General features: G+C 44.6%; 1 protein-coding gene across 1 annotated transcript in view; it reads left to right on the plus strand.

The window, feature by feature from the left end:
* Window positions 1-7,000, plus strand: part of LOC122266653 (protein-lysine N-methyltransferase SMYD4) — a 14,927-nt gene extending 7,927 nt beyond the window's left edge. The window contains exons 10-14 of the mRNA XM_086552775.1: window positions 1-17; window positions 263-387; window positions 579-722; window positions 4,409-4,602; window positions 6,642-7,000. The exon at window positions 1-17 is cut by the window's left edge and continues 78 nt beyond it. Coding sequence (XP_086408901.1) covers window positions 1-17; window positions 263-387; window positions 579-722; window positions 4,409-4,602; window positions 6,642-6,826 — 665 coding nt within the window. The 3' untranslated portion in view covers window positions 6,827-7,000. The remainder of the gene's footprint in view (window positions 18-262; window positions 388-578; window positions 723-4,408; window positions 4,603-6,641) is intronic.
* Window positions 7,001-12,500: the final 5,500 nt, after the last annotated feature.

A 12,500-nucleotide genomic window follows, 5' to 3' on the forward strand; every position in this document is an offset into this window, starting at 1 on the left:
AGTTTAACGCTCACGAGGTCAGTCGACTGAATGTTGCGTGGTCTTCTACTTGTATTTTTATATGCTTTGTTCATACATATATATGTGTATATATTCATATTTTTGTATTTTTATAGCCTAGACAATGTGACGTAGATGACTTCTTTTTTTTATCAGAATGACTGTTTTGAATGTTTATACGACCAAATGTCTATGATGATACAGAAAAAAATGTATGTATATATATTTTTCTTCATGTTATTTTCTTTGTTTTCTTCTTCAGCTTAGTGGCATGGCTTTCGGAGATACCAAAGAGAATTTCAAAAAGACCAAATCAGTCTATCTAGGCTTAGCGGTTTACCCAACTGTGTCGTTTTCGAACCATTCGTGTTACCCAGCTGTCGGCAGGTAGGATGTATATAAAAAAGACCCATAAACAAATTAATAGAAATTATTCATTATACGTAAAGGATCATAATTACCAATTGTACCAACACAACCAGAGATAAAAAAAAAAATGTGGTTTCGTCGTACATTGTCCTAATTATCTAATTCATTTCTTATTTATGACAGCCTTTTTACGACCCCTTCTCTCTCAGGTACTTCGACGGGAACAAAATGGTTATCGTCAACCTCCGACCTCTGAAGGCAGGCGAGGTCCTGTACGAGAACTATGGCCCGGTTTTCACACACAACAAGCTCCTGGAACGCCAAAGGAAACTCATGTCCAGATATTGGTTCAAGTAAGTAGACATCTGGCGGCATATATATATAGTATAGTTGTGTGTGGTGTGTGAATGTGTGTTAGGAGTGTTGTGTTGTGTGTGTGAGTGAGTTGTGTGGTGTGATTTAATATAGTGTGAGCGTGGGGGTGTGTGCTGGGTTTGTGAGGAGTGTGTGTGTTGTTGCTGGGTGAGTATTGGTGTGGTTGTTGGTTGTGTGGGTGTGGGTGTGGGTTTGCTGTATGTGTGTGTGTGTGTGTGTCTGTGAGAGTGTGTGTGTGTGGTGTATGAGTGTGTGGTGGGGTGTTGAATGGGAGTGTGTTTCGGAGGTGGTGGGGTTGATGGTGTTGTGAGGTGTGTGTGAGAGTCGTGTGTGTGTGTGATTGTGTGTGTATCTGTCAGTGAATGACTGTCTGGGACACTATCTCACTCAGACATATATATCTCTTATATATACTCTCTATAATACATCATCTCATCATCTCATATCATAATCTCTGTGTGTGTGTGTGTGTCGAGTGTGTGTGTGATGTGTGTGTGTGTGTGTGTGTGTGTGTGTGTGTGTGTATGTATGTATGTGTGTAAGATGAGTGAGTGGGAGAGTGTATGTGTGTGTGTGTAGTGTTCGAGATGTGTGTGTATGTGTGTATGTCGTAATGTATGTATGTCTTGTTTGTATGTTTGTATGTTGTTATATATATATAAATCTCTATCTATCTATATACTTATATATCTCTCTATCTCTAATATATATCTAAATATCTATGTGAGTGTGTGGTGTGTGTGTGTGTGGTGTGTGTGTGAGTGTGAGTGGTGTTCTGTGTGTGTGTGTGTGGAGTGTGAGTGTGTCAGTGTGTGTGAGTGTGTGTGTGAGTGTGTGAGTCGTGTGTGTGTGTGCTGGGTGGAGTGTGTGGGTGTGAAGTGTGTGTGTGTGAGTGTGTGTGGATGGGTGAGTGTGTTAGTGTGTGTGAGTGTGTGTGTCTGTGGGGTGGTGTGTATGTAGTGTGAGTGTGTGTGAGTGTTAGAGTGTGTGAGGTGTGTGTGTGAGCTGTGTGTGTGTGTGTGTGTGTGAATGTAGTTGTGTGTGGGTGTGTTTGTGATGTGTGTGTGTTTGAGTGTGTGTGAGAGTGGTGACGGAGTGATTTGTGTGAGTGTGTGTGTGTGGGGGGGGGGGGGGGTGGGGTGGGGGGGGGGGGGGGGGGGGGGGGGAGTATCTATTATTTTGTGTGTGAGTTGTGATTGTGTGTGGTCGTGTCGTGTGTGTTGAGTGTTGTGTGTGTGTGGCTGAGAGTAGTGAGTGTGTGTCTGTGTGGTGCTACTGTGTGTCTGGTGTGTGTGTGAGTGTGAGAGTGGGGTGAGTGTGTGGTGTGTGTTGTCTGAGTGTGTTCGAGTGTAGGGGTGAGAGTGTGTGGTGTGTGTGTGAAGTGGTGTGTGAAATGAGTGTATGAGGGTGTTGTGTTTGTGTGGTGTTTGTGGTGATATGTGTGAGTGTTGTGTGTGGGTTGTTGGTGTGAGGGGTGTGTGTGTGTCGTATGAGTGTACTATGAGATGGATTTAGTTGTCTAGAGAGTTGAGTGAGAGTGGTGGATGAGAGTTTGTGTGTGAGAGTGAGTGTGATGTGTCGTCGAGTGGTGAGTGTGAGTGTGAGTGAGTGTGTGTGTGAGTGGGGGATGTGGGGAGGTGGGGGAGGGGGGGGCCGCGGGGGAAGTCTCTCACATCTTTGAGAAGTGATGAGAGTGTGTGTGTGTGTGAGTGTGTGTGTGTAGTGTGTGAGTGTGTTGTGTGTGTGTGTGCTGAGGTTTGTGTGTGTGTGTGTGTGTGTGTGAGTGAGTGTTATGTTGTGTATGGTGTGTCTGTGTGTGTGTGTGTGTGTGTGCGAGTGTGTGTGTTAGCGTGTGTGGGTGTGAGTGAGTGTGTGTGGTGTATGTGTGTCAGTGTGTCTGTGTGAGTGTGTGTGTGTGTCATGTGTGATTTAGTGGTGAGTGTGCGTGTGTGTGTGTGTGTGTGGGTGTGTGTTGGTGTGAGCGTAGTGTGTGTGTGAGTGTTGTGGTGGTATACCTGTGTCTGAGTGTGTGAGTGAGTTTACTGTGAGTGTGTGTGATGTTGAGACGATGTAGTGAGAGTGTGAAGTGTAGTGTGTGTGTGTGTTAGTTTGAGAGTGTGGGTGAGAGGGGGGGGGGGCGTGGAGGTGGGAAGTATGTGTCGAGGTGAGATTGAGTGGTGAGAGTGTTTGAGTGTGTGTATGGAGAGTGAGTGGGTGTGGTGAGTGTGGGTGTGAGAGTTGGAGTAATGGTGTGACTGTTGTGTCGGTTAGATAGTAGGTTGACGTGTAGTATATGACTTTGGAATGTTATTTTGGTTTGCTGAGAGAGTGTGACCTGAGTACAGAGATCAGTTGTCAGTTACTGAGACACAGTGGATACTGTATACATAATACACTTATTAGATATCTATATATATATATATATCTATATATTATATATATATATAATATGTATCATATATTTATATATTATAGATATATTTATCTATATATATGTAAATTTGGACTCTATATATATTTTTATATTAGATGATATAAATATATGGTGTTTGTGTGTCGTTTGGGTTGTCTGTGTGGTGTGATATTATATGCATATATATATATATATATATCTATAATATATATATTATATTTTTATAGATATTATATATTTGTATAGATTATATATGGTTTAAGAATATATATACATAAAATATACATATATATATATATATATATATATATATATATATATATATTAATATATATATTAAATGTCTCTCTCTCTCTGCTCTCTCTCTCTCTCCTCTCTCTTCTCTCTCTCTCTCTCTCTCCTCTCTCTCTCTCTCTCCTCTCTCTCTCTCTCTCTCTCTCTCTGCTCGCTCTCTCTCCGCTCTCTCTCTCGCTCTCTTCTCTCTCTCTTATATTATATATTATATCTATATATATTATATATATTATTATATATTATATAGTTATATATATCTATATATATATATAATATGTATGTATAAAACACACTTACTCACATATCAATAAAGTCCAGTATCCTATTACTTTTATTGGTGATGCATGACAAGATAATAATATGTCTTGAATCAAGAGAAATGAAATAGTTCTATTTTTACAGGGAAATACAATCCACTATACTAATAAAATAATGAAATTATATCAACCTAATAATGACAACTTAATAAAACATGAGAGAAATAGCTAAGGGACTGTTAATAATCGCTGAATACTAGGAATCATTAGGAACCAAAGTTTGCAATTTGGTGTTTGCGATAATCAGTTCAGATCAATTTCTTGCTTTTCTTTGTTAAGGGTTTCATATGACAATGTGCTTTGCTATCAGCACTAACAAGGCTAACAGATGTGTTGTTTTGGTGGTGTAATATATTCGTGCACTTGTGTTCAGTTATCTAAGGTTATAAAGACGGGCTCAATCTACCACAGTCATTTATAGGAGTGTCAGGATGGAAAGAAATAAACGTGTGTGTGTATGTGTGTGTGTGTGTGTGTGTGTGTGGTGTGTTGTTGGGGGGGTATTGTGTGTCTGTGCCCGCCGTACAGTGACTTGTGTGTGTTTGTGTTTGTTTGCTGTATACATATATGAATACATATTTCCCGACATTTCCTATATGACATTCAGGTATAATGCTTTATCCACGCATTTCTCTTACAGATGTCAGTGTGTGGCCTGCAAAGAGGACTGGCCGACCTACGACACAATGCCTGACAGACGCACGGTGAAGTGTACGACCTGCGGCTCCGGCTTGCCTCAGAGATCGCACAAGCAGTCGCACGTCAAGTGTCAAGAGTGCGGCAGCTCCACCAACGTGGTCGCGGCGTTGAAGGAGGCGGAGGAAGCTCAAAAGTGTGAGTGGCTGCACCTTAAGAAATTGTATGATCTAGAGAAGGACAGTAAAGTTTGGTTTGCGATTAGGGTTGGGGGGGGGGGGTGCGGGTCGGGTTCGTTTCGGGGGTTCGTCGCGGAGGGGTCGAATCGTTTCGCGTTGGTCCGGGTCGTTCTCGATCGTCGTCGGGGGTCGAACTAGAAACTTTGCTGACTGCGCGCAGATATTTTCGAAAATCAAAACTTGCGCGGTTAACTTTTCGCATCGTCCAAAAATGGGTGGTTAATTTCATCATAGAAACTACACTGCCAGGGCCAGTGGCCGACTTTGGAGCCTAGAATTTTATCTCAATATCACAACGTCGATCACAACATACCCCAAATTACTAAAGACACGGATGTCAGTGTAACGACATCGCATGGCTCGGCAGAAAAACGACAGAAAAATTTGATATCAGCAAATATTTCGCCATGACACTGACACTCAGGGCACCATTGCAGGCAAAAAAGTCCTGCTAGGCCATAGGTCTTGTATTCTTTTTTTTATTACTGGAACACACTGACATTTTCAAAGCTGAAATGAAAAATAGCTATAGCACATTCTTTTTGAAAGTCCAATATGGTATAGGTGTTAAATGTATAATTTATTATAATTATATATATATAGATCGTCTATAGATATATATATATATTATTATTTACACGTCCTAGATACGCTTCCCCCCCCTTTATTGCGAACTACGATTCAGACCAAAATAAAAATATTACAATAAGTAAGAACGTATATAGAGTAACCGAGAATCCTTGTCGCATTTTCGCTGCCGCTCTCATCCGTTGGTCAAAGATTTGTGGGTCATCGTTAGGGTCGTCATCCATTGTCATCCATTGCGAGATAGTTGGTGTCTGGTAAAAATGATACGCACTGTTTGGCGGAAAGGCTCTTCGATGACCTTGCGCGGCCGCTAAAACAAAAGGTTAAAACCACGGCAAAGTTTCTAGGGAGGGAGGGAAAGGGAGGGAGGGAAGGGGGGAGGGAGGGAAAAGGGGAGGAGAGGGGGAGAGAGGAAGGTAAAAAAAAAAAGAAAGGCACAGGGAGGGAGGGAAGGGAGGGAGGGCCAGGCGGGGAGGGAGGGAAAGGAGGGAAAAGGGAAGAGAGGGGGACGAAGGGGAAAAGAGGGGGGGGGGGAGGGGGGGGGGGGGAGGGGGGGAGGGGGAGGGGGGGGGGGAGGAGGGAAGGGAGGGTGGGGGGTGGAGGGGGGGGAGGGGGGAGGGGGGGGGGGGGGGGGGGAGGGGGGGGGGGGGGGAGGGGGGGAGGGGGAGGGGGTGAGGGGGGAGAAAGAAAGAAAGGGAGGGAGGGGGAGGGGAGAATAGAGGAGAGAGAGAGGAGTGAGAGAGGGGAAAGGGAAGGAGGGTGGCGAGGGCGGGGGAAGAGAGAGAGTGCCGAATGACCAGAAGTGCGCGAGGAGTGAGAGGGAGAGTCGAGAGAGTGAGAGAAGTGACAGAAGTGAAGAGGTGAGAGAGGGAGAGTGAGTGAGAAAGCTGAGAGAGTGGTGTGAGAGAGTGTGAGAAGAGTGAGAGAGGAGAGGGTAGAGGGAAGGGGTAGAGAGAGGAGAGGGAGAGAAGAGTAGGAGGAGGAGAGGAGAGGGGAGCGAGGAGGAGGAGGAGGAGGAGGAGGAGGAGGAGGAAGAGGATGGAAGAGGAAGAGGAATGAAAGAAGAAAGAGGAAGGAGGAAGAGGAAGAGGAATAAGTGGAGAGGCAGGAAGGAGAAAGGAGAAAAAGAGAGAGAGGAGAGGAGAAGAGAGAGGGGAGAGAGAGAGGAAGAGTGGAGCGAGGTGTAGAAGAGAGAGAGGAGCGAGAGAGAAGGAGAGGGAGACGAGAGCGAGGACGAGGAGTCGGAGGATAGGAGGATAGAGTGAGGAGAGGGGGAGAAGAGAGAGACGACACGAACCATCCGAACACCCCCCTCCACGACGAACGAGAGAGAGAGAATGAGAGAGAGAGAAAGAGAAAATGAAAACGAATTTCAAAAAGAGAAACTAAAGTGATTCACAATCCTTCCAGTTTACGTCGCGGGATGCAAGAGCATGGACGAAGGCAAAAGAGAAGAGGCCATTAACTCTTTCTGTCAGTACGTGGACTCGGTGACTCAACACCTGGTCCCGCCTTTACGAGAACTCCATCTGGCGGTGTTGCAGGTCACGCCGTACTCCGGTTGGCGGCGACAAGTGGCGTGGAGCCCCCGGTAAAGTTATCATCGTAGGGGGGAAACCTAGGGCACACTGGTTGGCCTGTGTATTTGTTGGGATTGAGGACATAAAATCCTGGGGCCGTATTAGGAGGCCAGTGAGGAGCTGGGCGGGTGCTTCTGCATTCTGAGGCCCGCTGTGTTGCTGGCATGCGGTTCTGTTCTTTTGTCTGGCGTGTCATTTGAGGCATACATTTCCATCTAAATCATAAGATTTTTATAATATGGTTAAATGTTTCTCTAGTCGATATAAATCCCCCACCACCTTCGATGAATAGGGTGACTATATATGTTCTCCCCCCCCCCCCCCCCCCCCCCCTCGCCACCCCCCCCCCCCCCCCCCCTCCCCACCCCCCCCCCCCCCCCCCCCCCTACTGTAAGTGTGATCTATACCTGTGAGAGAAATGTTTAACTAATTTTGATCATTATACTGATTACGTTGACCATTTCGTAAAATAAAACTTAAAACGGTGCATGTTAGTTTCGCTTTCCTCGCTGGTTGGGATATTTTGATATTTACTTTTTTACGTACTGACATGTAGAAGCCTTACCCTCCAGGAAGTGTTGATATGGTTAGTAATTAAGCCCCGGTACTGAGAAAGTAGCGACAAGTCAAGATTTGACGCCATATTGACCATATTGTTTACTTTAGTCTCTTTTAGAATCTAAATATTTGCAGTTGTACTTTAGCAAAGGCAAGACAAAGCAATAGATAATAAGAGCGAGAGGAACAAACACAAGTAGTCGGACTTTTTTCTGTAGCCACTTCTTAGGCTACAACGTTCTGGCGTGGGCGGTCGTAGGGGTATAATGCGAAACTGGGGCACGTGTTAGGAAAGTGCTATGGAGGGGAAGCAAGATGGAGGGGAGGTGTTGTATGTCCTTAATGCGGGAGAAGGAATCTGGGAAGGATCATGTGGAGCATGACACTCTGTGGGCGGGCACGTGGTAGGTGGGGGAGTGGTTAGGATTACATCTTGGGCGGGGAGGTTGGTGAGGGCGCGCGATTCCCCGCGCGAGCGCGCGCGAGAGAGAGCGCGAGAGAGCGAGAGCGCGCGCGGCGGCGCGCAGCGAGCGGCGCGTAGAGAGCGCGCGCGCATCGCGAGAGCGACAGCGAGAGCACGCGCGAGCGCGAGGCGCCGAGCGCGCGCGAGCGCGAGATCGAGCGCGAGCGCGCGGCGCGCGCAGACGCGCGACGAGAGGAACACCACGCCCGAGCGCGAGAGAGCGCGGGGGGCGCGCGCGCGCAGAGAGCGCGAGAGCGAGCGCGAGCGAGAGAGCGAGCGAGAGCGAGCGCGCGCGCAGCGAGCGACAGGGAGCGCGAGCGAGACGCCCAAGAGCCAAGCGCCGACGCAGCGCGCGGGGCTGGAAGGCGCCGAAGAGAGGGAGCGACCTGCGCGCGCGCGAGGGCGCAGCGGACGGAGCGAGACGCGCGCGATGAGAGCGAGCAGGGAGAGAGAGAGAGCGATAGGAGCGAGAGCGCGCGAGGCGAGCGCGCGCGCGCGAGGGGGGGAGCGCGCGACGAGCGCCGCGAGAAGCGTGAGCGTGCGCGCCACAGAGCGCGACGACGGCGCGCGCGCGGAGCGGCGCTCTCGATAGCGCGCAGCGCGGAGGACGCGAGAGCGGCGGGCGAGCGCGAGTGCGCGCGCGCGCGCGAGCGCGCAGCGAGAGCGCGAGAGCGCGGGCAGCGAGGGCATCGCACGACGAGCGCGCGCCCGCTGCGCGAGCTCGCGACTGCGCCGGTGGGCGCGCGCTCCGGGCGCGCAGGAGAACGCGCTTGGGCGCGCGCGCGCGAGCGCGAGAGAGCGCGGTAGAGAGAACAGCCCGAGAGAGCGCGCGCGACCGCGCGCGCGCGCGTCGAGGCGCGAGCGCGCGCGCGAGCGAGCGCGCGGCGCAGAGCGCGCGCGCGCTCGCGCGCGCGCGCGGGAGAGGCCGGCGCGCGTCGCGAGGGCCGGTCGCGGGGCGCGACGCTCGACGGGGCGCCGGCGCCGCGCGCGGGGCGCCGGCTTTCTCGATGCGCGCGCGCTCTCTCTCGTGGCGGTAGCCGCGCGCGCTCGCGACGCGATGCGGGCGGGCGTCTCGCCGCGCGCGCGCGCGCGCTCCTCGTCGCTCGCGAGCGCTCTCTGCTCTCATGAGCTCTGCGCGTCTCTCTTCGTCCGCTCGCTCCGCGTCGCGCTCGCTCGCTCGCACGCTCGTCTTGGAGGTCTCGCTCCTCTCTCCCGCTATCCCCTCTCTACCCTCCCTCCCTCCCCCTATCCTCTCTCTCTCTCTCTCCTTCTCCCTCTCTCTCTCTCTCTCTCTCTCTCTCTCTCCTTCTCTCTCTCTCCTCTCTCTCTCTCTCTCTCTCTCTCTCTCTCTCTCTCTCTCTCTCTCTCTCTCTCTCTCTCTCTCTCTCCTTCTCTATTTATCCTCTCTCTTTCTCTCTCTCTCTCTCTCTCTCTCTGTCTCCTTCTCTATCTATCCTCTCTCTTTCTTTCTCTCTCTCTCTCTCTCTCTCTCTCTCTCTCTCTCTCTCTCTCTCTCTCTCTCTCTCTCCCTCCTCCTCTCCCTCCTCCTCTCCTCTCTCTCTCTCTCTCTCTCTCTCTCTCTCTCTCTCTCTCTCTCTCTCTCTCTCTCTTCTCTCTCTCTCTCCTCCTCCCTCCCTCTCCTCCCTCTCTCCCTCTCTCTCTCTCTCTCTCTCTCTCTCTCTCTCTCTCTCTCTCTCTCTCTCTCTCTCTCTCTCTCTCTCTCTCTCTCTCTCTCTCTCTCTCTCTCTCTCTCTCTCTTGCTCATTCGCTCGCTCGCTCATGTGTGGAAATACTCATTAATTGCTGTGAATATTAAGGAAAACAAAATGATAGTGGAAGGCATTTAGTAAGAAGTATGATGTTTACAATGAATGTTTGCTGATTAACTTTAGTCATTCATATTTCTTTCTTCATGGATTATTATTAATACTGTTATCATTATTGTTATTATCAATACTTTTATTCATATAATCTTAATTACTGTTGTTATTGTCATCATTATTATCCTTGTTATTATTATCACCACTTTTTATTATCACCATTATTATGATCATCATCATTATTATTGTATTTATTATTATTATTATTATTATTGTTATTATTATTATTATTATTATCATCATCATCACTATCATTATCATAATGATTATCACGATTGTTATCATTATCATTATCACTGTCATTGATATTATTATTATTGTTATTGTCATAATTTTTGTTACCGTTCTTATCATTTTTATTTATCATTGCTAATATCATTAATATTGTTATCATTATCAGTATTGTTATTATTCCTATTCTTATTCCAATTCTTCTTATTATTAAACGAATTATGAATGTGACTGAATAACATAAGCAGCGAAAGACATGTATTTGACGCGCTTCGTTTATCAAATACATATATCTTTAATGAAAATACATCTCTTGTGCTGTTTCAGTCATTTAATCTCTGTCAATCTTCTAAATTATTATTATACAAGTTGATATCATTATCATTACTGTTATCACAATTGTTGTTATCATTAATATCACTGCATTTACATGTTATTACTATTATTATCAGCATTACTATCATCATTGTTAGCACTATTATCATAGTGGAACGGAGTTACTTTAAATTTTCATCATCATTTTTATGACTATTAAAAACATTATCATTATCGTAACAAATTTTCGATGTTCAAAAATTACATGCTGAAACTTATAATAAAAGATGTGTGATCTGAAAAAAATAATTTCTTTTGCATAAGCTCCAGAAGTGATATATATAAGTATAAACAGAAATGAGAAATTTACTCTTATTACTTCGAACATTAATACTACTTATAATAATAATGATAATAATAATGATGATTACCATCACATTATTATAATTTTCATCATCATTATCCTCTTCCTCATCATAATAGAAAAAGGAGTGTTAATGATAATGATAATAATTAAGATGCTACTGTTACGATAATGATAATGATAGTAATAATAGTAATGATAATAAACTGATTATTATTTTATCATGATGATAACGATAGTGATAGTAATGATGATAGTAATAATAGTAATAGTGATAATGATATTGATGATAGTGATAATGGTAATAGCAATGATATTAATAATGATGATGATGATAAGGACGATAATGAGTGATAATCATGATACATATAAGGATAATGATAGTTATCATGATAATGGTAATTATATCTGTAGTGAATTATCCCCTGGTATCAGGCGGGTCACCCCGCAGATTTCGGGCCGCCTGTCCCCTGACGTCACACGAGAGTCTACGGACCTTTCCGCCCTGCAAGATGATTTGGCTTCGCTGTTCTGCGTGTGTGTGTTTATTTTAAATAAGAATAAAGTGCGTTTTTATTTTCCTTCGACTTACCTTTCTGCTTACTGCTTACCTTATATTCTTTACTTACCTTCCCTTGATTTTCTCTCTTTTCCTTCGACCATAACACCTTATCTTCACTTTTCATCTGTGTACCTCTTCCTGTTTTCTCTCGTTTCTCCACACGGATCCCTTTTTTCACTTTATTTCCTACTTTCCTGTTTTGAGTCTTTTATATGCCCATTTTTGTATATGTTTTATTTCCAGTTTTATTTTATGTATTTTAAGTTTGATTTTAAGACACACCTTTTCATTTTTATTATAAATTATGGCATTATGGGTAAAACCTCAACATAAGCGCGGGAAACTGCCACATAAAAGGTCAGGCCAGGGCAGTTAACAGAGAGAGGGTTCTTGGACTTGTGTAGTGGCAGACGACCTCTTGGATTTTTACCTGGCTGGCAGTATCCTGTGCTGTATGGTTTTACCCTCTCTTTTAACAAGTAAGTGTATGGTATGTTATTCATGTATATTGGTTTTGTTTCTGAATGACTGTGTTAATAAATGTATAATATGGATGCTTCTATTTTTTTATATTGCCTTTTAAGTCAGCCAGCCAGTTTGTTTTAAACGGTGGCTACGGGATGAACTTCCTTTTCTTTACACCCGAGAGTCATCTTATCTAAAGCGCCAGACCCACACATTCGAATAATGACGCGTAGTTGGGTAACACGCTACCAAATAAACATCTATAATAAACTCTACGGAGTTTATTGATTACCCACTACAATATCAATAATACTATTACTAATGACATTAATAAAAATATATATTTTTCAAATGTTAATAAGATTCATGATAATGATGATGATGTTAATACTAAATTTATTACAAGATACTTACATATATTTCAAAAGTGGTCTTAACTTTGAGTCATATATTGGTCTATTTATTGAAACTTGTAATGAAATTAAGGTCGTTTTATATCGTTTCCAGGAATATTTTAGATTTCGATTTACCCGGAAGATAGACCAATGCATATTAGTTTTTTTAGTTTTGTTTTTAATAATTTGACTATCTTTATCATCATTATTTTTGTTATTGTTGTTATTGTTTCAATATTATTATAATTTATTTTGTTATAGTTATTATTATTATTGATGTTATTGTTGTTATGATTATTGTTATTATTATTATTTTGATCATAATTATCATTACTATTGTTACTATTAGTATTGTTATCATCATCATATATGCGTTATCATTATCATCATCATTATTATTATCAATGTCATTATCATCAACATTATTGTTATCATTATTATTGTGATTGTTATTAT

The sequence above is a fragment of the Penaeus japonicus genome, unplaced genomic scaffold, assembly GCF_977035675.1.
Source record: "Penaeus japonicus unplaced genomic scaffold, GWHDUDI00000001_assembly GWHDUDI00000027, whole genome shotgun sequence".
Lineage (NCBI taxonomy): Eukaryota > Metazoa > Arthropoda > Malacostraca > Decapoda > Penaeidae > Penaeus > Penaeus japonicus.